We start from the raw sequence: 26904 nt of genomic DNA on the forward strand, positions 1-26904 counted from the left end.
GTTAATGAAACTTATTGCAGTAATCATTTTGCAATAAATACAAATATTAAATCATTATGTTGTACACTTTAATATACAATGCTGTATGCCAATTATATATCATTGAAATTGAGGGGAAATTTTTTAAAAATATTAAAAAAATTCTTTTAAATAAACAAGTCTTTTTGTATAAGGACTTTGGGGTATTCCTTTTGGCTCTTTACAGAAGTCTTTTGGGGATCATCTCAAATTTACTTTTGGTTGTAGATACCTCCCAGACAACCAGATGCTATCTGATTACAAAGACTACTGAATTTTGAAAAAGAAATCATTAAACATTGTACCAGCATTATGAACACTTTTTTTAATTGCCTATTAAGAAAGGAAAAACACATCACCTAGAAAAATCCCAGTATGCTTTAGTTTCCTATAGCTAATCTACATTTATCATTCTCTCTTTTGGGGCTCTGTAGCACATCTTTCTTTTATTAATGTTTTCTATTGTTCTGTATATATTTGACACATCTCCTTAGGTACATACTAAACTACTTAAAGGCAGAAGCTGTGATTTGTATCTTAAAATAGTATCTAGTGTTGAATATGCAATAGGTGCTTAATGTATTTTACACTGCCCTCCAACAGAAAATGGCTGTAAAAAGGTAAACTCCTTGAAAGAATAAAGTCTCTATTTCAGTAGATACTAACAGTATAAAGGATTATTGTATTGCAAAAAATTTTAAAGTAAAAAAGGGGATATGGATATGGATGGTAATTAGTCTTTGGGTGGTGAACATGATGCAATCTATGCAGAATCCAAATATAATGACGTACTCCTGAAATTTACATACTTTTATAAACCAATGTCACCTCAAAAAAAATTAATTAAAAAAATTAAAAAAGGGGAAAACCTTATTTCATAAAGCTCATCAAATGTTGACCACTAAATAATGAATATATAAGTTGAGCAAAATCCAAATTTCCATTGTATGTGGTTTTTTGGGAGTATATACATATATATATATAGTAAGCTGCATCTTATTCTGGATATTAAGCTTTAATTTAGCACATAAGACAAAAATCTGAAAATCACTTCAGTCAAAATTATCCTTGAAAAACATTTACATTGCCACTAACAAACAGTATACATGGTTTTGTATGTAAAATTCCATAAAGCATTATGTACACTAAGGTCTACCAACCACTGAACTATACTGAAGTGAGAAACACAAGGAAAGTTCATATGCCCAAATACGGCCATTTACAACACTCTGCCTTTAAGAAAAGAATTATTACACTCCTAGTGGTGAGCACTGGGGATGAGGGAAGTATTCTTGTTCACCTGCAGGGTTTATTCTCTTTTCACTATTGTTATATTAAGCCCCTAGGACCTTCATACATTTTAAAACATTTGTTTGTTGTTGTAAAGATTAAAGACGGGAGAATCCTAGTTCTTAAACATAGTACAAAAACTAACTGTAGCTCTGACATATCTCCAGTATGGACAATTTCACCATGAAATTGAAAATGTAACTTTAAATATGTTGCCTAGATCAGGAATTTCAAACCATGCTCCCTGGAATGCATCTGACCAGGAGTGGAGCTGAGCGGTGTTCCCTGATTCTGTGGAAAATGGAGCTGTTTTCATTTTATCTCTTTTACTATTGATCTTTTGAATAACATTTAGGCTTTATGCAATATACAAGAATGTGTAGAATCATCTAGTAGCACATAGGTATTTTTTAATAGGTTGTCAACAGAGTGAGCTCCATTTTGCCTTTATCTACTTGTTACAGTCTAAAAAGTTTAGCTTCATTGATTGCACAAAATGGAGCCACAGCAATGTATTCACATCTTGAAGAATCTTCTCAAAATCAACATTGCCTGATCGAAAGAAAGGGCTAGAGGAAAGCAAATGAGTTTTACCTTTCTATTTAATGTGTTAAGGGAAATATTTAGCTTCTGCATTTATGACAGAGACGGGAAGAAAGGGGAGCCAACATTTATTTAGTACCTGTTATTTGGTAGGCACTTTTATAAAAAGGTATTGTCATATCATTTTATAGTATCCCAATAAGGCTAAGTATTATTAATTACAATTCAAAAATGAAGAAACTGTTAGTGCAGAAAAGCTAAAAATAACTTGATCAAGATCACAAGATGCAGTGCCTCAGTGACAGAATCAGGACAAGGAGCTGTTTTGCCTAGCTGTATTTATTGAGTAGCTACTAAGCGCCATGTTTATGTTAAGAATTCCATATGTGTTAATCTTTGTAACAATTCTGTACAGTAGAAACTAATATTATCTCTATTTTACAAATGATGAAACTAAGGTCATGCAGCTAGTAGGTGGTAAAAATGGTATTTACACCCAGATTCACCTGTTAACAGCATCTGTGCTCTTAACCACCACATTTTCTTTCTGAAATTTTGTACAACTTCCAATTCAATGGGATAAAACTTTATAAACATGTATCTTAATTCTAATTATGTGTCCAGACAACAGCAATGCCTTGGGTGATATTAAATGATAGTCTCAGAAGCCTTTGTGTTTGGTTTTATAATGTGTTTCATATTCACAATTCAAGACTACGAACAGGATGTTATGGGGGCCCAAAAGAAGTTCAAGAAAAAAAATAACACCATTCTGAATAATATTAAGGCAAGGAATAGTTAGCAATATAGGTAACTTCCTAAGTTGGTTCCCATGCTTAAAATCATTTCCTTTTTCGTATTCTCAGTAAGGGAGCTCATTTCTTGTTATATTTAAATAAAGCACCAAGCTAAATTTAGTTGCTTCTTCTCTCCCCACCCCCTTTGTTTTTCTTGCTAAGTTATAAGAAATAATAAAATGTTTTGGCCTTAAAAATCTGCTAATCTACAAAAAAAAAGGATGTCAATATAGGACTTTATAATCTATTCTGCTTAATTATATTGATTAAATCACCAGAAGATCTGTCCTAGATGGCACTGTCACCAACTTCCACAAAAATGTGAGTGGGCTCTAAGAGAACATAAGGCAAACAAATGAATACAGCTAAGGCAAATCTATGATAGGGGAAGTATTCTTAACTTAAAGTGTTAAATGTATTATGCAGCAGTCACACAATATCACTAACTTTCTCCTATACTGTCCAAAGTTAGACAATAAATGGATACTACGGTGAAACAGTCACAGTAAAATATGCTAGACGTCAAACTGTGGAACTAGAAAATAATTGTGAAACAGATCCCATATTATAATTGAAAATATGGTACATATCAAATTATAAAACTGAATCCAGAAAGAATTCAGTGTCACAATAAGGGATATTTTGATAATTGCTTTGAAACTTTAGTATTCAAATATAATAGCCTGTTAAGGAACAAAGACCCATCACAACTTTGCCTGATTTTTTCAAGGGGTATGGGATATTCTCTTAGATTTGAAGTTTTAAAATGTAAAAATGGTATTTTCTTCTCTGTCTCCTATTCAAAATTTAAAATATAAGAATAACTTCACGGTAGCATTTTCTCCTTTCTTAAGACAAGCTTGCTCACAGAACAAACTACTTATGCAGTATACCTACCTTACACCCAAAATAAGACTAGCTTCTCGCCTACTCATTTTCTGCTCAAATCCTCCTTTATAGTAGGATGACAGGCTCTGTACAGGAAAAGAAAGAGCAAGAAATAATTAGTTCCCTGTATGAGGTGGCATGACCTCAATCCCATCACGTAGCTGCAGTAAGAATAATGCATTTTACTAGAAGTCAACTTAAAATTGTAGGGGGAAAAAAGCACTAAAGAACGATCCTTTACAAGAAACTATGACCAAGATGAGCACTTAAAAAATGTTAACAAATTTCCACTTTCAAATACATTAATTTTTCTACACTGAGATATAACTGAAGGAATAAAAGAGATCAGGAGAAGCAAAAGGCTTGAGCTTTTTCTAAGCTCTGCTGTAGTTTTTTCATTAGATAACCTTGACCAAGTCGTTTAATGTTGATATGACAGACATCTTTTTAACCCATTAGACTGGCTGAGAAAGAAGATGAGGAACTGACAAAGTGGGGAGGACCTCAGGACAGCAGACAGGCAAGCCAAGAGAGACCGGAAAAGTGGACTGAAAGGTCAATGTGGCTGGAGAGGCGTGAGCAAGGAGAGCAGATTTAGAGAGGTAATCGGGGCCAGACTGTGGAGGGCCTTGTAAGCAAGGGAAATCATCTAGGATTTTATTCTCAGTGGTAGGAGAAGTCAGAGCACTGGAGTAACAAATTGGACTTTGTTTTGAAAGGATGACTCTAACTGCTGTGTGCAGAATAGAAAGGTGCAAGAGTGGAGGCAGGAGACCAATTAAGAGGACATGAAAACAATCCAGGCAAGAGATGATGGTGGTTGGATCAACATGGTAGCAGAAGAGGTAGCGAAAAGTGGTCAGATTTTGGATTTATTTTGAAAGTAGAACTAACATTTGCTTGGTGGATTGATATAGGATACGAGAAAAAGAGAGGAATGAAAGATGACGTAGTAAATACTGTTATACTCTGTGTAGCTTCCCCTTCAGAAGTGAAGGACTTATTCCTCAGATGCTGGGGTTGTTGCTGGCAGATAGCTCTCAGCTGTCAAACTCTTTAGGAAGTGGCTTGGCTGAAGAAATCCAGGCTCATGCCCCCTTCCCAGGGCAGTCTCTCTCTCATGACTGCTTGACATGGGGGTATAAACACTGTAGTTCTCTAGGGCTCAGTCCTTGACCTACTTATCTATATTGACTTCCCAGATGATATCATTTAGTCTCATGGCCTCTTGCCCCAACTTGGGACAATCACAATGAGCCAGCTGAGCTTCAGAACTCCCCATGAGGTTGGCTGAGGCTTTTGTTAAGACTGCACTGCAGCTGAAATTGCCTCTCTGTCCTTCTTCCTTCTCTTCCCTTCTGGAGCTGTTGATCCTAAAAGTAGTCCCTAATAAACTCCCAGCTTGCTAATCCTTCTCTCAGTCACTTTCCAGAGAACTTAAACTGCAAATGACTTCAAGGTTTCTGGCCTAAATGGTCAAACTGCCATTTAATGACTTAGAGAAGAAGTTGTTTGTTGTGGCTAACAGATATCAGGAGACTGGTGTTAGTTATATTCAGTTTGAAATGCCTACTAAATATCTAAGTGGAGGGGAAGTCTGACCTGGAGATAACATTTGGGAGTCACAAGCATACAGACAGTATTTAAAGCCATGAGACACCATCTAAGGAGTGTGCGTAGATGACAAGTCCAAACACTGAGCCCTAGAGACCGCAATGTTTAGTGGCACAGCAATGGAGAGCAATCAGTAAAGGAAACTGAGAAGGCCCAGCAGTGAGGCAGGAGGAAAAGCAGACACCCAAAGCAAGGAAGTGGAAAATAGTTTCAAACACCATGTCAAACGCTTCTGATGGTCAAGTAAGATATGTACTGAGAACTGACTGCTGAATTTAGCAGAGTCAAAGACTTTGAGAAGAGCTGAAGGAGCGAGTCTGATTAGAGTGAGCTTAAGAGAGAACAGGAGTAAAGGAATGAGAGACAGCAAAGAAAGATAACTTTTCAGGAGCTCTTAATAGAGAAACAGGATGCATGAACTCAACTTTTAGAAGGAAAAGAAATGCATACATGGTTCTAAAATGTGAACCATATTTCTGGAAGGAAAAATAAATAAATGTATGCTTATATAAAACAAAATCTGAAAGTATATACATCAAAATGTTATTGTGGGGTGATGAGATTATGAATAATTTTTTCTTCTTTATGTTCATTTTTACTTTCCAAATTTTCAATAATGAATACAGGCTGCTTGTACAATTAAAAAAAGGAGGACTAAATAAAAGAAGCCAAGGAAATTATTAGAGCTTAAAAAATTAGTCAGGGAACCAGATCTGGTCATTTATATGAGATATTTTTTTTGAACAGCTTCTTATAAATTTCCACTTGGTAATAATTCCATGGCAATTAATTTATTCAACAAACACTTCAGCAGCTACTATGTGCCAGGAACTTTTCAAATGAACAGGTCAAGTTCTGTCCTTCATCACAAAGATGCTAATCTATCAATGTACCAGTACTGTGAGGAATATGATAAAATATTCCAAGTTTCAAAAAAACAATCCCCTCCTCCAGGTTGTGAGGGGAGGAAGGGAATCAAATTAAGTATACATACTATCATGGACAAATTTTATACATACAGAAAAAAAAATACACACACACACACACACAGGGGAATATATAAAGGAATAAGGGATATACAGGGGAACATATACAAAGGAATAGGGGATTTAACTGAGGAAGAACAGTTGGTTTTAAGGTTTCTCTCAGGAGACCAAAATTTTTACTAGATGCACACTTTATTCCCTGATATTTCTATGAGTTATTTACTTACCTTAGGGAGCTCCAAAATTTCAAATTTTCAGCATAAAAACATAAATTGATGATGTTTCATGAACTGTGATTCCCACTGTAGTCACAAAGCTCATCAACCCTAAAAGCAGGTACTGTATCTAAGTAACTTTTTCCTTTCAGTTTTGCCCAGCTGGAAAAGACGACTCAGGAAAAGCTACTTAAACTCTAGCATCTAGCTGAGGCTCGTACCCTAAAATACTGACCTGCTTCTGAGTAAGTCAGTCTGTACATGTAAAAACATCACAACTCTTCTGAAAGAACTAGGTAATTCTGAGGATACAAATTTAATATTTGGGGGCTGCATACAGAAAAGTAGACAAGGAAAAAATAAAAACATTGCTCATGTTATTCAGCACATTTCTGCAGCGAAAATCATGCTTTCTAAATTCATAGGAAATTTAGGCTTTATATTACACAATTTTAAACAGAATAAAACTGCTATCATAGTATTTGAACATATTATTTGGTTTAAATTAGTATCTGTGTCATGAGCAAGCACAAAATTATAACTCTACCCCTCGGCATCCCCCCAATAAAACACAAACAAAGGCCCTTTAAACTTACAAACAGTATACCGATAGTGCATTATATTAGGATATACAGATATAAGGCAATTCAGAACCATTTTCTGACAACACTGGTGGGCCACAGAAATGTTTAGATCCATAAAAATGAGATTACAATAAGGAACAACTATATCATCGAACAGACGGAGTAATGGTTATATTTTTCCAATAAAATTTCCAAAAGTGGAAACAGTGGGATTCCACTAGTTTATTCAGCTATTTGAAAAACCTTACAAATTAGTTTGCATTATTCTATTCAGAAAGTATATATAAACAACAGAAATCAAAATCATTTTCCTTCTAAAATTAGCATTAAATGTGGTAATGCCATATAGTATCACAGGAAATATGAAATGAACCAAGTTAAACAAAAGTCTTCATGAGCTAATTTACTCAATCAATGACTTGAAACACAAAAACTCCTCCAGACAACCAGAGAAGAACCATATCATTCCATAGTCTTAAGAGAAGAAATACATTTACCACAAACCATAAATTTTTATTATGTACAATAATCTATTTGATTTATAGAGCCACAGAAGGATGATTTCAATTAGTGTCATTTCCATGAATTTCACTTAACCATAAAACAATAGAAGTCTAATTTTTAAAAACTATATTCAAGTAAAACGATAAATTCACAAATAGAAAAATAAAAGTTTCAAAAGATGATGAATGACTTGGGTTTTTTCCCTAGGAAAAACAACCAGGGATAATTAGGCATTAGCTGAGTCAATAATATACATAAATACTTAGAAAATCAAGCAAAAGGGTACTAGTTTAAAACAGTAGACTGAATAATAAAGGACTTTTGCTTTCCAAAGTCCCTTTGAAATGAGAAAAGAGATATTTTAAACAAGAAGAATCCATAATAAACCTAGAAAACAAGAAATGGGACAAGTAGCAAATCAGAAAGTTTAAAGAAGTCCCAGAAGATTGAAAATAGATAAGATGGCACATACAGAAAAATCATAGCAGCCCCAATCACCAGAGGAAAGAAAGAAAACCTTCTCAGGAAATCAAGAAGAAAACACTAAATTCAGAGTCAACAAATACAATAAATAATATCAGGGTAATTAATTAAACCAGAACAGCAGAAATAAACCATTCCTAACTCCATTAATACAGCACATAAGTGGCCTGCAACCTGCCACTTTAGCCCTCAGGCTAAGAAAGAGAATCACATATGGATGCATCTTATTGTGAATCTTAGGTCCCAAGATAAGCAGAGGGGAGTAAGAGGAGATCATGTTTCAGAACCCAGAAGGCTGGAGAAGGGGACAGTTATGCCAAGGAGTAAAACACACATAGTACTCAACTGCTCCTGCACTCTGGAGGTCCCAAGGCTGCCTCTGGGCTCCTTGCTTTGGAAGACGTGACTGTTGACATAACCTACAAATGTATTCACAGTCCACTATCAATCCTCTCATTCAATTAAACTGCTGAAGCAAGCCTACCAAACTGCTGAGGAAGGCCGCTTCTGTTAATCAACTTAGTCCTCATAAACATAAACCAACAACCAAGGACCACCAGACATTTGAACAAATCTAGTATCATGGGGGAAAAAAAATAGAACCAAGATGAACAAACAACAATTGCTTTTGAAGGAAGAAGATTAATCAGGAAGCAGAAGAGAACTTGAAAAAATTCAAATTAGTGTCTTTAGAGATATTCAAAAGGACAGCATGTCCATAAAAGAATAAGTTACTATGAAAAAGAAACAACAAAAATTCTTGGAAAGGAAAAAATTACTGATGTAAAAAATTTAGTGAGTGGACTACATAAGAGAATGGCCATTGGTAAAGGCCAACCTGGTGATCTGGAAAATAATCTCTGGAAATACTGAGAAATGCACAACAAAAAAAGAAGATAGAAAATAAGAAACAGTGTTAAGAGACATAAAGGAGAGACTCAGAGGTCCAACATCTCTCTAATAAGAGTTCCAGGAGGAGAGAAGAGAAACAATGGAAGGAAAAAATATAAGAGAATCTTACCAAAAAAAAGATAGACAATTTTCACATAAGGCTCACTAAGAATTCCTGTGAAATTTCAGAACATCAACAATAAGGAGAAAACCCTCGAAACTTCCAGAGCTAAACAACAAACAAAAATCACCAAAAACTTAAAACCAAAAGCACAAAGAACAAAAGAAAACCAAAACAGGCTGCACACAAAGGAATAAGAACACCAGAAACTCTGCCTGAGAGTCTGAGTACAAAAAATCTGGCTAAGAGTATGGAGGAAAGTATGAATATGGACACCGAGGTTCAGTCTGAGCAGAGATTCCTGTACTCCCCTGCTATTAGCTCCACCAGATTCCAAGGAGCCAGCAGCTAAGTGATAATTAACAGTGAGACAAAAGAAACAAATTGTTTAACAGAGAAGAACTTAAAACATTTACCATCCATGCATTCCATATGAAAAAACGAGGCAGTATTCCAGCAAAATGAGAAAAAAAAGTATGATAAAAATAAAGATGAGATTTAAGAACAAGAGGATGCTAAAGTATAGAGGAAGCAAATAAAATTTAAGAAAAAACTGAAAAGAGAACCCATAGGAACCTGAGCCTTGAACATTCTCCTTTGAGCGACAGAGATTTAGTGGCATACAATTACAGATCCTATTTTTTAGTAACTATATTTGGTTCAATAATGAATCATATTTACAAAATCAAAACACTGTAAACACGGCGTTTATAAAGTTTGACTTTCTGGAATCATTAGTGCCAAGAGAAAGTATGCACATATTTCATTTCTCAATTTCCCTGGAATGATTAATATTTAAACAATTGTTTAAAAAAACTCATATCTTCACTGAGGTATAAGTATGATGATGATGATAAAGATATTCTAAAATGTTTCACTGCAAACTGCAAGAGTAGTACTTTGTGAAAAAGGGGCCATATTTCCTAACTTGAAGCCCAGAAAGAAGAGAAAAAGGGGGGCATGCATCAATTCCCTCTCTTCAAGAAGTGCAGGTGGCAGGGTCCGAAAACCCACGACAATCTCTTAAACTACTCTACCTTATCTGTGAGCCTCCACAGAGCCGTGAAAATTTTCTCATTTTCTTGCTCTCTCTTCCTTTACAACATTAAATAAATAATGTAGGTCTACAAAGCTTGGGAGTCTTGTATTTATGGTATAAATATATCTACTAAAGATCACCATAACAGAAAAGAACTGATTCCTGAAATTCTCTCCATTTATTATCTATAAACATATGGAAATACATAAACAATGTTCATTTAACAAACTACGTCACTATTTCCATTCTTGTTGCTCAGTTTGAAGCCACCTCATCTTACTGGATTATCTCAATACTCTCTTAACTGGTTCACAGCTTCTACTCTTACTCATTCTAGTCTATACTCTACATAACAGGCAGGGTGATAATCTAAAATGAAAATCACATTGCCCCCACGTTCAAAACCTTCCAAAGGCTTTCCGTCAGACTTAAAGTCAAATTTCCAGCTTTTATCATAGTCTACTAGGCTCTAAGTGATCTGGGCCCAAACTACCACTATTCCCTTTGCATACTCCACTGGAGTTACTCTTGCTCATCCCCACCTCTGGACATCTGCAGTGTTCCTGCCACCTAGAAAGCTCTTTCTTCACATGATGTGCTCCCTTATCTTCTCAGAAAGGCTTTCCCTGACCTATCTAATATAGATTCCTCTCTGCTATTATTCTTTAACCTCTTACCCTGATTTAGTTTTCTTAAAAGCATTCAACATTTCTACATATTATATATCTTACTTATTCATTTGTTAATTGTCTCCACAAAATGTAAGCTTCTATAGAGGGCAGTGTCTTTGTCCCGTCCATAAGTATATCCCACTCCTCAGAAGAATATCTGGTATGTAGTAGATGCTTAATGAATATTTATTGAATCAATGCTAAATACCTAGTAATATGTCAGCCAGATAAAACATAAGTAATAAAACAGAAAATAAACACACGCTCCCTCTAATCAACAGACATGCATTTATAAGTCTGCAAAATCCCTTACAGTTCTTTTGAACCTGAGTTTAATTATTTGTCAGTATGTCATCCTTTGAAGGTGGGGGTCATTCTGCTGACTGACTAAGCTTCACAAGCCTGTAATGCCTTGCTAAAACAAGCCATTCATTCTCAAACTGCTACAAGCCAAGCTGATCTATCCCAGATCTGCTTCTCTTTCCCAGAGGTCAATGTTTATGCTGTACTGCTTGCTTGAGTTTTCTTTGCATGGTCTCCAGTGGTCACAGACCACAGTTCACTACACCATAGCTTTTTAGATAGCTACTATCATTTATTCTTCACTTATATTCAGCTCAGCAGAGTAGCTACAATGTTGGCAGATGAATGCGTAAGTCCATCAGGATATCAGGGTCGGAATCTTATAATTTTATGTTTGAGATGGTCAGCTGCAGTGGTATAAGGGGACTAGTTTCAAATTTCAAGATGAAATAAACTCTTGGGTAAGCTCCAACAGAACAGGGACCATTTGTTCACCACCTAGGCCTCGCTCCTGGCACAGGGATTGATATATGGCGGACAATCACCAAATGAATAAAAGAATACTAACTAAACAACAAAAATAAATTACCTCAAAGTTTATATAATACTACTAAAGGAACATAACAATTAGATGTCAAAACCAAGAATAAGGTTAGACATAAAAATAACGTGACCAAGAAACTTAATTAATAAATTAGACAAACTCCTTGATGATGTAACAAAGGCAGTAAACTTCTACAAACACTGGAAAATCCAAGACATTTTTCTATCCAAGACATAATTACTATCAAATATGGCATATAAACAAAAATCGAAATTAGCTTTCTAACTAAATCCATCTTTAACTTACAGGAGCTGAAATCTTCTTGGCGGCATCTGTGATTACTTGTTCTAGAGGTTTCCAGATCTGAAATGCATAGCGACCTAAATAGCAACAGGAATAAAAGGAAATATATTTTCTATAATGAAAGTCAATACCCACAAGGTGCTTACTACAGGATTTATTAGTAGTTTGCTTTCTACATGTTATTTCAATAACTATTTCAAAATTCACCAGAAAGATGGCCATATTTTTTCAAATTTATTTATTGAATGGAGGACAGAATTTCATTTTAATATAATTACAATGGCTATTAAACTTGTCAAGTTTTAGTTCATAATTATAAAATTAGAAAATTTCAATGTTTATGTATAGTATCTTATATTTATACTGTTGTAGATCACCAAAAAATAACATCCTAGTACTCTTTTCACAACAAACTGTCTATGAAGTCCTTTTATCTATAAGGATATTCATTAATCTAAAATGATTAACTATATTGTTTTTCACAGTGACAATCACTTTGAAATATATAGCGAACAAATACTGTTTATGATCTATACAACATAGGCGTGATTTTAATGGAGTTACCTTGAAAGTAAAACAGCTATTATGTAGGAAATATTTACTAAGGATGGTCATTATCAATTTCCCACTGAGGATAATTACTCTTCTGAAAACTTATTTTATTTTAGCGCTTTCCTTTCTTAGGCATCCTAACAATAAAAACTCCCCTGAGTCTTGACAACTAAGAATAGCAAAACAGGCCCTAAATTGTTTTGAGGGCATAGAACAAGAATAAAATATATCCGGGTAATTTACCTTTTACATCCTAATCAGAATGTGTGTCTACTGATACTGCTGTCTCTTTTCCAAAAAGTCTTGCTAGAAAACTAGTTATGACACCCTGGACTTCAATTCAATTTCTAACCATAAACCTATTGGTAAATCAAGATTTTCACTGGGAAAGTTCAACTACATAGATCTTTTAGAATAAGTTACTTATCTAAACATACTGTTGTTCCTGTGCAAACAATATGTTACGGTGAAAAACAGGATGCCAGAAAAGGGAAGAGGCGAAGTAGTCAATCTAAGTAGGAGATAAAAAGCTCTTGAGATCAAGGAGAACATCAAATAAAGTGAAATTAAATGAAGTTGAAACCCAACTTATCTAAATCTCTTATCATATAGATGTCAACTTCCATTTGATTCTACAATATTATAAAATATAGCTTTTAAATCACCTCAAAATTCCTTCAAAACTACAATCAGATTGTCTCAATGTAAAAAAGCAATTAAAGGCTTCAAGAAGTGACATCTGTAGGTTTATTTTAATCATAAACCAGAAGACCTGGTTCCAACAAGTCTAAGTACTTTCTCCTAAATTCTATTCTTCAGCTGTATTTGGCTCTGGAAGCGATCTGCCTGTTATCTAATATTCTAATTAGTAACACGAATTTGTTTGACAACAGTGTGGTATGTACAGAATACACAAACCAATTCTCATTTTAGAAAGACGGCCCCGGCAAAAGTACATTTTTCTCTCCTCTCAAATAAAAATCTTACATTTGAATTTGAATAAGCTATGCCTATCCTGCGATAATAATTAATACTATAATTATTTTACCTTCATGGGCTAGTTTGTCAGAATTCCTCTTCAGATATGATTTTCTCCTCATGAAAGCTCAGTAATTAGTTAACTATAGTTATACAATGAGATACAAGACCTTGATGGCACAAAGACCAAGAGAATCTGAGCCACTGATCTTGATTTTAAAGTTCTTATTTGTTAAGATGCTTTAAATGAGACTTGTGTGAAATTAAACACCATGCAAAACAAAAAATCTTTTCTCATTTTTCTATAGGATCTTACTAAACACAATGTAAGCTTCACCTAAAAAGAAGATCCAATTAACAAGATCAAATCCATGGACCTTAGAGACATAAATGCTAAAACAAAAAATGTAAATCTTTATCAACAAGGAAATGCTCTCAGATTAGCATTTAATTAGGGAATAACTACATAATTTAAAACTATAAGTTGAGGACTGGAAGAGACAGCAATTTTGCTTTAAATCTTTATAACTATTCTTTCTTAAAAGGTGATTTTTGTCAGTAAAAGAAATTCTCCTGGGTTTATCAAAGACATTACAACAATGTGTTAAAAATAGGTAATAGATACACTACAGGGAATAACTATGCTCATGAGAAAAAACTGACACTCAGGAAATGTGTAATCCCAGCTGCAAGAAAAAATAAACACGGGAGAATAAAGGAACTCCATACCATTATATTGTTCCATACTCAAGATGTTTTTAATGGTACACTATAGCTCAAACCAAAAAAAATGCCAGGAAGACCAACTATTATTGGGGCTGGTTTTCCTAGCTTTTGTATCATTAATTTTCTTCCGTACAAAGTTTATCTAGATTTTGTACACTGACAAATGTTCAGTGACTACAAACAGTGAAAAGAACGTAAATATATAATGTCTTAAAACCAAAAACCTAAGAATACTAAGAGTCTGCTCATGACTCACTTTAGAAGCTATTTGGAAATGTTTTTCCTGCAACACATTGATACGTATCCTTTATTTATCTTACCTGCAAAAGCAAGAGCTGCAACACCCAGTCCTACAGCTATCAAACTTCTTGCCTAGGGAAGAAAAAATGATTATCACTTAGAGTGTCACACACTGGGTTTTAAAAGTAAATAATTTTAAATAATGAGAATAATTACATTAAAGACTACATTTTCTTCAAGCTCTGCTTTAAGAAAATCCGCAGTGTCTATGGGATTATATCTGCTGTGCCCTGTGATCAGCTAATTTTCAGTTAACTACTATAATTCTAGATATCATTTAATATCCATATATTTGAATTCACTCTAACCAAGAGCTTTTATGTTACCCATTGCTAAAATGTTTTCTATAGACTGTTCTTAATATTGTGGGTTTAATACATTTATCTCCTATAAAGATATAAGACACATATTTCCTCTTCCATTACATTTGTGATGCTTGGTGGCATCTGCTACACTTAAAAATTTGATGAAACATTAGATCCATCTTTAGTAAAGTCAAACTGCCAAAAATTAGTAAAAATGGTGAATAATTTACAAGGTATTTTATTTCTACCTTTCTAGACCAACGTAAAAATTTTAAAGAGCCATGAGTTCTGAATCTAAACTTATGAGCTCATTCCGATAAAATTCTACTTTAAATTAGTTATATATGCCATATTATTCTATGCTTTTCTCCTTAAACAACTCAGGAAAATATTTAAGTCACAACAGAAAAAGGTTTATGTAGCAGAGGTCAATGGTTGTCCCCCAATATCCATTCTCCCTTTCTTCTATAGGATCAGGAATTCCCAATTTTAGCCAGACATGTATTTGCAAGCCTCCTTTAGAAGTAAGTATGGCTATGTTCACTAAGTGTTGGCTTATAGGACATAAGCAGAGTGGTGTCTGCAACTTCTGAGAAGTTCTTCAAGGGCTGAAGGGAACGTCCTTCTCCTTTTCCATTCCTCCTTCCTCCTGGCTGGAATGTAGACCTTATAACTGGGGCAGCCATCTTGGATAAAGAAGGAAGAACAATGAGATGAAAAGAGATTGTGTCCTGGATGATCACTGAGCTGCCACACCACCCGTGGACTGCCTCTATTTACATGAGATAAAAATAAAATTCTACCTTCCTAAGCCACTGTTACTTTCAGTTTTCAGGCACTTGCAGCCAAATCAAATTTTGATGGATACAGAATTAAGGAAAGAAAGCACAGAAATGTTGTCTGATTAGTGGTGAGAGAGGTAAATCCAGCAAAGATCCATAAGATCTAGCAAAGATTTTTAAAAAGCTAGAATCATCTCACTAGGGAACAGAATGGATTCATTTCACATTGGTACAGAAGTCGTAAAAAGGAGGCTGAGACTGAAGGGATGCCAACACCAAAAAGCCCTACAGCCCTCAGTCTTCAAGTTCCACAGGGGAATACAAGTCTTAGGAAACCAGAGCCCTAAATCTTCAAGGGAAGACTCTATGAGAAACATCAGTAACAAAGGGCAGCTCTACGATGGTGCTCTAACTTAATATCCAGTAGCTCTATCTTAGAAATCTAGAGCTCTTCATAGACAGTATGAAAAAGCTCACCTAGGCTTCTCCTTAGCTCCAGCTCTAAGATATACCTTCTCCCCATGCAATTACACTAGGGCAGTTTCAATAAAGGAAGATTCTTTGCCTGGCACAGGAAGGAAAGCCTAGAGCTAGCTGTCCAGAGCGGCAAAGTAGTCTTCAAGGTTCCTTTCAGGTCATCTAGACTTAATTATTCCTGAACAGAAGGGAGGTTAGTACTGATTTAAAGATGTTCTGTTGAGGTAAATTGCTGTCACTTTCTGGAACTTCCCTAAGCTACGTATTTTGACTTTTCCAGTCTTATCTTGGGTCACTTTAAGGACCCTCAGTCCAACCAAACTACTCAACTGTTTCATGTGTAAATTTATTTCCTTCCCTATAACTTTGTTTATTCTTTCATCTGACTAGAAGTATTTCTCTTGGCCTACCCATATCCAATCTATTCTTAATATTTTAGCCTGAATCTGCCACAGAATGGGAAAAATCATTTGCAACAAATGACAGACAATGAGCACATATCCAAAAATACATATAGAATTCCTCCACATTAATAAGAAGAAGACAGACAACCCAATAAAAAATGGGCAAAAGACTGGGTCAGGGACTTCATAGAAAAAAATCAAAATGGCTAATAAACATATGAAAAGGTGCTCAACTTCAAGAGTAACTAGGGAATACTAACAATAACAACAACAAAACCAAAAGGGTGTAGAAATAATAATATAAGAATATAAAGATCTCTGGCCTTTGTGGAACTTGTTCTGGCCACTGATGCATCCCAAGCACCAAGCAACAGTATCTACACTTCCTGGGGTTACCATGAGGATAAAATGTAATAATGTATATAAAGGATTTAGCACAGAGACTTGGCACATGGTAAACAGTCAGTGAATGTGAATTGCTCTTAATATTATCAATAAAAATAACTAGCTTTATTGAATCTAAGTGATATAACAGAGGTACGAGCATTGTTCCATAACCCTTAAATTTGTCTGAGTAAGAGAAGATTCATAGAAGAGGTTTTAGAGATAGGTCCTGGAAAATGAATTGGTTGTCTCTAGATTAAATAATCCAAATTTTCACATTTTGAAAAATGCATATTTGAAAAATACAGTCTTGAGAAGATGAGTTATTCTAATTTCACATTTTAGATTAAAAATTATTATATCATTTTTACTACTTCAACTATTCAAAATATGTAGAGGAGACAGAGAGTTGCCTTTACAATTCCAAACAGATTTTTATTTCAAGGCATTTATATCAGAAACCATAAACCATTAGGCATTTGATTGTTTTCTACTTTAACAAAAATTGTGTTTAACAATAAAAATTCAATTTAATCTAACAAATAAATACTGAGCGTTCTGCTGATTATTCTCCATTTGTCCCTCCAGATCCACTCTCCACCCTTCTCTGCCTTGATTGGTACCTCTGCCTCCCCTTATCTCTAAGGACTACGTTACCGAGTTCTCACTTGCCCTCTAGTTTCTGGTTGGGTTTTGCCAATGAGAGGAAGTGTCCAACAGAACTCCATGAATGGGTTACTCATCCCAGGGGAGGACTCCAAACACTACTTTGCATTGCACCTTGCTATCAAAGTTGCCAAGGAAAACACAACACAGTCAAGCACTGGACAGAACAATGCTTTACTCGCAGAGAGAAGAGACAGAGTAAGGTCAGCTCTAATCAGTCCCTCATGGCTAGTGAGTGCCCCCTACCAGGCCCCGCAGTAAGCACTCAAAGGGAAATAGGCCAAGGGAACCACTCTTGGGCTGCAACAGAAAGACCACTCCCCCTCTCCATGTCACCCCACCCCTTGAGTCTGAAACACTGAAAGCAAGAGCATGCACGAGAGGCACTGACTATGCGCTCAAACAGAACAAAGGAACACTCACTGAGCCTGACACAAGGAAAAGTTATCCCAAAAAAGTGGTAAATACAGCACAGGCTGTGTGGGATCCTTATCTCTTGGTAAGGAAGTGTTACAAGCCCAAAGCCCACTCTTACGTGGCCAAGCAGGGTTGAAAGACTGCACATGAGACTGCCTTTCCAAACAGAAATCATCAGCAGAAGAGCTAGAGCTGAAGGAGACAGAAATAATGGTAGAATTTATTCCCTGCTATGTTTCCTCTTTGACCACAGCTCCTGTTGAGCGGCTCCTCTTTCATGCCTACAAATTCACTGCGTTCTGTAACATAGTTTTGACAAACAAATGGCAAGCAATAGGATATCGGAGTATATGAGGAAGCCATTTGGTGTAAACCTAATTCGGCCTGATCTTGTTTTTCCAAAAGGGCCTGATGTGGCCCTTGAACATGCATTATATATCTGCTTTAAGCATTTACTATGGCCCAAAGACAAGAACAAATGGCCTTAAGGTAAAGATGCAACTTCCCCCACACTGGCATTTCCTTAAGGATAAGCATCTCTTCCTAGGCTGGGAATTGATTATTGCACCCACCCTGTGACCACACAGCTTGAGACAACAGACGGGCTGCTGTGTCCACCAAGGCAGTGGACTACTACCTGCTGTGTCCATCAATCCCTATGCCGACACAGCAATCTTGGGACTATTGTAAAAGAGACATTTCAATCATATGTGATACATGCTCTTTGATGGTATATAACCACTCCGTACACCCCCACTTCTTTGGTGCCCTTCCTTCCTTGAGGAAGGAAGGCCCTGGCCTAAACTAGTCCTCAGATCTAGCTCATAATAAACTCACCCCAATTTTCATTTATAGATTGGTTATGGATTATTTTCATCTACAGTTTCCATCCTCTCGCCTCTTTGCCTGGATGGATAACAGTTTCCAACTGTTGCTAGTCCTTGGGTGATTCATCACCCCTTTTTGGTTACCTTACCCCATGCCCACACTTCTGCAAATAGTCCCTTCATTAAACTATCTTCAAAAAAACCATCCATTTGCTACTACCTGGACTCTCACTGATACAAACATCACTATATACCAGTCACTACACTATGCACAGGAGACAGAGCATAACAAGGCAAAAGTCTATATCAAATGAATCCTATGCAGGACCTTGAATACGGTTGGCCACCAGTATTTATACTAATTTCCCAAAGATCATATTTTTATCCTTATTACAAAATTTATTACACTAAATTATAGTTAGATGTGTTCTATCTCCTTTAGCTTTTCTAGATATCAAGAGCCTTTTAAAAATCTGATGAAATCTATGGATCATCGCCCCAGAAAACCACAAATATATATACACTACTAATTTTTTGTATATAATTTGAGGGGATCCATGGGCTTCCCTAAAGCCCTTCAGTTCACAAACCCAACATACGAAACTCTATAAAAAAAAAAAATAAGCAAGCCCACTGAAGTCCAGAAGGTTGTATCATTCACCTTTGAGTTCTTAGAGTACATCAGATGTACCATATATATCTCATTTTTCATTCATTCAATAAGAAAACTACTGTTGAGGTTAGAATTAATCTATATTTCTTTTTTTTTTTTTTTGAAGATTGGCACCTGGGCTAACAACTGTTGCCAATCTTCCTTTTTTTTTTTTTTCCGCTTTATTTCCCAACCCCACCCCCCACCCCCCGCCCCGGTACATAGTTGTATATCTTAGTTGCAGGTCCTTCTAGTTGTGGGATGTGGGATGCCACCTCAACGCGGCCTGACGAGCGGTGCCATGTCCGTGCCCAGGATCTGAACCCTGGGCTGCCGCAGCGGAGCGCACAAACTTAACCACTCGGCCACGGAGCCGGCCCCTATATTTCTAAAAACTAAATTTATAAAAAGATAAACACAAAAGACCTTGCAACCTTTAAAAACAACAAAAACAAACCCAAATTAGGTAGATCACTGAAGTAAATAAGGATGTTCAATAAATGACCAAAAACTGTGTAATCAAATCTTACTTACCCATGCTGAAAAGTATAGCACAGCAAACCAAAAACCCTTTTCTCTATTGGAATTAAAATTCCTTATTGGAAAGGGGTTGCATCTGATTTTCCTCTTTAACTGCAGTTTTTAATGAACTTGATATTAAAATAGTTTATACTTTTTGAGCATAAACAATTGAAAACAAACAAAAATACTATTTGGAAGCTGAACTCAAACTTTTTTTAAAAATTACGTATCCCATACAACCAAATTTAGTACTCTGAAGTAAGAGTAAACGTTCTCATAAAGTTTTCTGTGGAAATACAAAGACTGGTAGATAGAAGTGATTAAATTAAAACTTTAACTGGTCCAGAATAAGAATACGATCTGTTTCCTAGAAAAAAAAAATCTATTTACTACCTAACATTTTTTCATTCACTAAAAAGTCACCGGGATTTTTTTCAGACACAAATTTAGAGAGCGCTAAAACAACAAGTTCCCCTAACCTTTCACACATGTGAATACCCAAAACAGGGAAAGGACACTATCTTACTGCAAATACTACAGAAGATAGGAAGCACAAGGAGAGTCAGTCTGAAATCTGGGCTAGTAGTTCACATGGAACTCTTGACTATACCTTTACTTGACCTTAATTTTTAAAAGTAAAATAACATCTAAAACATACTGGGACTTTTAAATAGCCCATGGTTCATTTGCCATAACTGTAAATATCAGAGAACTCCATCAACATCTTCTCTATTTTACTACTGTTAAAAAAATTTCACATAGGCTTTATCACTATGCTATTTCACATTTATTTAAACTGTAGTATTGAATCCTCAGGCTAACAGGATCTATTTTGTTTCTTTTATATATGCAACAAGGTATTTAATCCACTGGCAAGCACAAAGATATATTTCAATTTTTATTTTGAATTTTTTTAAACAATGATGCTTTAAAACTAAATTGCCAGTAACGGAACAACAAAAGTGACATTGAAAAGACAATTTAAAAGCAAAATAGTGAATCCGGCATAGTGTTAGCACTAAAAGTACAATCATTTTCTACGTTAAATGTCTGAAATTGCTCAAGCGACTAGAATGACATCATGGTACACCTGTGATTTTATAGAAACTAGAGAAATGTTGCAATTTTTTTGTCTTAGGAAAATTAGAACGTGTGCTGAAAATAAAGGAAATCAGGCAGTGTACTTTGAAAAGAAAGGTATGCATATACCTGTCCTCTGGCCTAAGCTAAAACTGCCGTAGATGTCATACATATGTAGGAGATAGTAAATGGTAAATGTGGATGCCACACAAGGCTTTTCTTTTCCCCCCAATATTCACAAGGCTGCCTTGGGCAAGTTTTAGTTTTAAAACATTTTCTTTGACGATTCAGAAGTACAAGGGTTAGAAAAGTAGGCAACATTTTCTAGGTCTACGGAAGATCTAAGTAAATTCTTGGAGACATATAGATAAATCGATCTATGATCAATCCATCTGTTTATCTACCTATACATATATTTTTTTTTGCTGTACAAATTAGTCTAGTGCATACTTAGAACAAGCTGATCTTTCCATAATTACGTGCACATACATACTAAAAACTAAATCAGTTAAAAATTCTACCAACAAATTCTTTTACAGCTAGTCCAGACTAGTGTTTGGGAAGAGTGGGTCATATAAGGAAAACAGAAAACATTCTATTTACATCAAATTTGGAAATTCAGCTTTTAACAATTCCATCATGGTCACCATTGAAAAAGATGATATGTGTGCACAAAATCAATTTATGTGATATTGATCAATGATATTTGTTTTAAAAGTTCATGAAAATTTTAGATTATATTTGTTACAAATGCCAAAAAACACAGTTCTCACTGCTTTGCTGTTGACCAAACACAAAGTATGAATATTTTAGATTTTAAAATTTCCAGGTATAAGCACAATAGCACTGCAGAAATTGAGAAGCGGCAAATTCTCAATGAAATTATTGGTTGGTTTCAAAATGGTGGCACAACTGCCAGAGAGAATCCTTTTCCTAGACTGCTAAGTTGGGCTGAAGAAAAGTCTTATGTCCACACTAAATAGTATCACTACAAAATTATTCTGTTGTCTGCCGGACCTTCAGTTCTGATCAGCATCATCTTCCTCATCATTAATTGGTATCCTTCCCCAGTCCTCTTTGCCCTAACTATTCTAAACCTTTACTTTTTTCATAAGCCTTCACAGTTCTCATCCATGCAGCAAGCATGAACTGTCTCAATCTTCTACCCTTTCAACCATGCATGTATAGGGGGAGGTGGTGTTATGGAAAATTCATGGGCTTCAAAGTTAATCAGGCCTGGGCTCCAATTACAACTCAATATTTACCAGTTGTTACCCTAAGCTGATCTCTCTGGGCCCATTTTCTCATCTATACAACGGGAATGTGAATACCTATGCCACAGAATGCTCAAAACGATTTATGAGGAAGGTTATGAAAAATAACCAGTACACTATATAAACATGGCAGATACTCTATGTTAGTCCTTTCTTCACCCTCAGATCTTTACTCTTACTCCTTTCTGTTCTTCTCTGCTCAGTCCTGCTGGAAAATTCCTACTTATTCTAAACAAATAGCTTCAAGGTCATCATCTCTCAGTGAAACTTTCCCATCACCTCCTCACCCTAGCAAAACTCTCCAGTGCCTCCACAGTACTTAGCAGATCTCTCTCTTATAATACATAGCACATTATTTAATAATGGTTTACCTGTCTATTTCAAATCCCTTCTAAAATCTGAGCTTCTGCAGGTAGGCATTGTGTTTATTTCTTTGGATTTCCAAAATAAGTACTGGCACACAGTGTGTTTTCAATAAGTTTGTATAATGGGATGATCTTATCTTAAGACACTTCCCCATCATTCAGATGCTTCTTACAGCTTGTATTATTTGTGTACTGTATTGGTGTCTGCTAGTGCCTGGAATTATGTTTTGAATTGGGAAAATATAATGGACAATGACAGTCAAACTTAATTAAGAAACTAACATGTAATCATGCCTCGAAATACCTGGACCAGGTAAATATATTCAAGTCTCACATAAGACAAAGAAAATGAAGTTAAGGGCCTTGTGTTGGGTAAACTTTATTATAAAAATGAAACAAATATAATCCACAGGTCCATGTAGGAAACCATGAAGGAATAATTAATTTGTTAAACAAACATGAAGAAAAATAAATTCCCAATAAAAGATAATTTATCAATGAGCCATTGGGAGGCTACTTCCCATCTCTGATTGGTTGACCGATTTCAATAAATACTCAGTAAGTGCCTAATATGTACCAGTCACAATTCTAACTCCTGAAGATATATCAGACAAAATCCCTGGTCTTGTGAACCTATATTTCAGCATGAGAGACAGACAATAAACAACACAAATACAGAAAATATGCAACAGACAGTGTGCTATGGAGAAAAATAAGGCAGGTAAAGAAATACGTGTGTGTTTGTATAGCAAGAGTGGCAAATTTACACAGAGTGAGCAGTGAAAGTTTCACTGCAAAGGTGACTTTTGAAAAGAAAACCAAAGTGAAGAAGCCATGCCAATATTTAAGCACAGATCACTGCGGGTAGAGTGAACAAGTTGGAAGGCCCTGAGGCAGGGTGCGTCTGGTGTGCTTGGGATTAGCCAGGAGGCTAGTGTGCACAGAGCAAAAGAAACTGAGAACGGGTAAAAAACAATAAGGAATGAAGCCAGAGAGGTAACATGGGGAGCAGATCATGTCAGACCTTAGAGTTCCGCACAAGGACTTCAGCTTTTCTCTGAGTGATATGAGACGTGATTGTTTTGAGTATAGGCCTAAGATTATCTCATTTCATTCTAAAATGATCCCTAGTTGTCATGTTGAGAATAGATATGTGAAAGGCAGTGGGATGAAGGTGAGTTAGGAGTCTATTAAAATAATCCAAAAGGGGCCAGCCCAGTGGCGTGGTAGTTAAGTTTGTGCACTCCACTTCACCAGCCTAGAGTTTGCAGGTTTGGTGCCCGGGCATGGACGTACACACCACTCCTCAAGCCATACTGAGGTAGCATCCCACATACAAAATAGAAGATTGGCACAGATGTTACTCAAGCAAAAAGAGGAAGACTGGCAATAGATGGTAGCTTGGAGCCAATCTTCCTCACCAAAAAGAAAAAAAAAAGGAATAGAAGAGATTAAAAAGCCCAGAATATTAAAAATAATAATAATCCAAGAGAGAGATAATGGTAGCTTGGACCAAAGTGATTAATGATAGAGATAGGAAAAGTGGTCAGATTCTGGGTATATTCTGAAGATAAGGCCAACAAGATTTGTTGAGAGATTGGATGTGAGGTATGAGAGAAAGAGAAGAATTGGTGTTCATTGATTAAGGGTGGATAAAGAAAATATGGTGTGTCACAATGGAATATTACTCAGCCATAAAAAAGAAGGAAATTCTAGCACTTGCAACAACATGGATGATCCCGGAGGACATTATGCTAAGTGAAACAAAGCAGACACAGAAAGACAAATGCTGTATAATCTTACTCATATGCAGACTCTAAAAACGTTGAACTCATAGAAGCAGAGAGTAGAACAGTGGTTGCCAGGGGTTGGGAGTAGGGGAAATGCAGTGATGTTGGTCAAACTTTCAGTTATAAGATGAATAGGTTTTATACTTGAAATTTGCCAAGAGAGAAGATCTTAAGTGATCTCACCACACACGCACTCACAAAAGGTAATGGATGTGAGGTAACAGATGTGTTAATTAGCTTCATTGTGGCAATCATTTCACAATGTATACATATATCAAATCATCACGTTGAATACACCTTAAATATAGACAATTTTTATTTGTCAGTTATACCTCAATAAAGCTGGGTGGGGAAAAAAGGATGTTAAAGTTATTGCCTTAAACAACTGGAAGAATGGAGTTGCCTTTTGCTGAGAACGAAAGACTGTGAGAGGACTGGAGACAGAGGTGGGGATGTCATAAGCTCTCTTTTGGACTTGTTTTTCTAAAAAGATGCCACGACGAGTATGATGAATAAAGCCCAAGTAAAGCAGCATGTGAATTCACAACACCTGTCGAGGGGGAGGTCTCATCTACTAATGGAAAAGAAGGAGGAGCAAGTTGTCTTAAAAAACATTCTTTATCTAGAAGTGACTCAATTCTCAAGGGTTATTCATAAGGAAATCACTCTCTGTGGAACTCAGTGTTTTATGCTGCCTTATTATTTGGTTCAATTTCTACAAAAAAAAGATCTTTGAATTTAAACAACAGCAAGTGGAAGAGCAAAAAAAAGAGGAAACAAGAAAAACTGCTGGCAAATCAGCAGAATTTGGGAGAGGTATTACACATGTAGATCAAAAAAAGGAGGAGAGGTGAACTTATATTCAAGAAAAAGTGTCAGACACGATAAAATGACATTAGGGAGAGAATTTTTAGAATTGTCCTTCCCTAAAGTCTTCAAGCCAACATGAATTTCACAGATTTTCCTATCTAAATTGGACCCGTCCACATTACTGTGCCTGGCCCTAGTCATTATCGTTCCATTGTCAATAACAAATACATTCGAACTTCTCTGAAAACACCAATTCCCGTGAAAACCTTAAATTAAGTTAAAAGGAAAGACAAAGCTAATTACATCTGTATTTGCTCCACTTTAAAGTCAATTTATTTTAAACCTCAGGCAAGCATTAATTTCTACAGCAAGACTAGAGCGTAAATAAAAGGGCAAAACAAAAACAAAGCAAAACAATAAAACACAAGCAAAAGCCAAACATCATAACAAACCTCTTAGGCTTACACCAAATGAGTACTTCTCCACTCTCTAACATAATTAATAAAAAAATTCCCCAAACTTAAATCTTTGTTATACATAATGATTTTTTAAGAATAATCTTTTAAGTACTGTTTGCATTTATTCAGGGACCCGCTGATGAAAACAAACCTTGTCTCCACTTTCTCCTAATAACACAAGCTGCTTATTTGCTCACATTACATGTGGCTCATGAGAAAGTCCTGGCCCAATATCCACCTAGTCCTGGACACTCGGAGAGCACTAGGAGCCCCTGGGCTCATCACAGGTTTGCAAAACCAGGGTGCACACTTGATATCAAGTTTTTAAATCCAAGGATACTGTGATGGTTCATTTTATGTGTCAACTTGGCTAGGTTAGTCAATTAAACACTAATCTAAGTGTTGCTGTCTAGGTATTTTGTAGACATGACTAATATAATCAGATGACTCTGAGGAGTCTCTGATAACCTAGGTGGCCCTCATCCAATCAGTTGAAAGGCCTTAAGAACAAAATTGACATTTCCTGAGGAAGTAGAAATCCTGCCTCAAGAATCTGCTCCTGTCTGTTTCCAGCCTGCAGGCCTGCCCTACAAACTTTAGACTTGCCACAAATAGAGTAAGCCAATTCTTTGAAATAGATAGACACATACACACTACCAGGTTCTGCTTCTCCGGAGAACTCTGATACAGATTTCTGCTGTGTTTCAAGCCCAGAAAATAATGCTTTTAGGCATATACCCTTTTATTCATTCATTATCCATTAACTAATTCAATATTTAAACATTTAATCTGGGTGTCTACTACAGACCAAGCACTGTACAAGGGGTAGATATATAGATCAATACGACGACCTCACAAGGGTAACAAATTGAATCAAAATCTCAAAACAAAACATATATGTCCTCCAAAACTTACTAGTTTGCTTTTATTATTTTATTTCTCCATAAATTTATCTAATTCCTTTTAGAACTTACTAGATTTTTAGCCAGAAATATTTCTTGGGATAACCCACATGGTGGTAACCCCATCCCTTTCTCATGTTACCTCATGTTATTACATCAGTGTGTAGGGGGAGTTAAGATCCACTGCTTTATACAATTACACTCAGATAAACAGTGTGCTGAGAACAACCCAGTGCACCAATTTTGCTAGAGTTAGCACATTCATTCAATCAATTTTGGAACAAGGATGCACTAACTAAAAACTCTCTTCTAAGTATACAAAATTAAAATAACATAGTAATTGTAATTTTTTTAAAATTTGAAAAAACTTTCACTTTAACACTTTAACTTGAGGGGAAGATTCCATTTTTATCTCATTAAGATTCAGTCAGTCAGTGCT

General features: G+C 35.8%; 1 protein-coding gene across 4 annotated transcripts in view; it reads right to left on the bottom strand.

The window, feature by feature from the left end:
* Window positions 1–26904, bottom strand: part of DNAJC15 (DnaJ heat shock protein family (Hsp40) member C15) — a 107375-nt gene that overhangs the window by 65435 nt on the left and 15036 nt on the right. For all 4 annotated transcript variants that reach the window (XR_011527879.1, XR_011527878.1, XR_011527877.1 and 1 more), the window contains exons 2-4: window positions 14371–14422; window positions 11798–11871; window positions 3546–3622 (exon numbers count right to left, since the gene is read on the bottom strand). Coding sequence is in view for 1 of the 4 variants with exons in the window: in XM_008534523.2 (XP_008532745.1) it covers window positions 3546–3622; window positions 11798–11871; window positions 14371–14422 (203 nt within the window). In the remaining 3 variants the exon portion in view is untranslated. The remainder of the gene's footprint in view (window positions 1–3545; window positions 3623–11797; window positions 11872–14370; window positions 14423–26904) is intronic.

This window comes from Equus przewalskii, chromosome 16, assembly GCF_037783145.1.
Source record: "Equus przewalskii isolate Varuska chromosome 16, EquPr2, whole genome shotgun sequence".
NCBI lineage: Eukaryota > Metazoa > Chordata > Mammalia > Perissodactyla > Equidae > Equus > Equus przewalskii.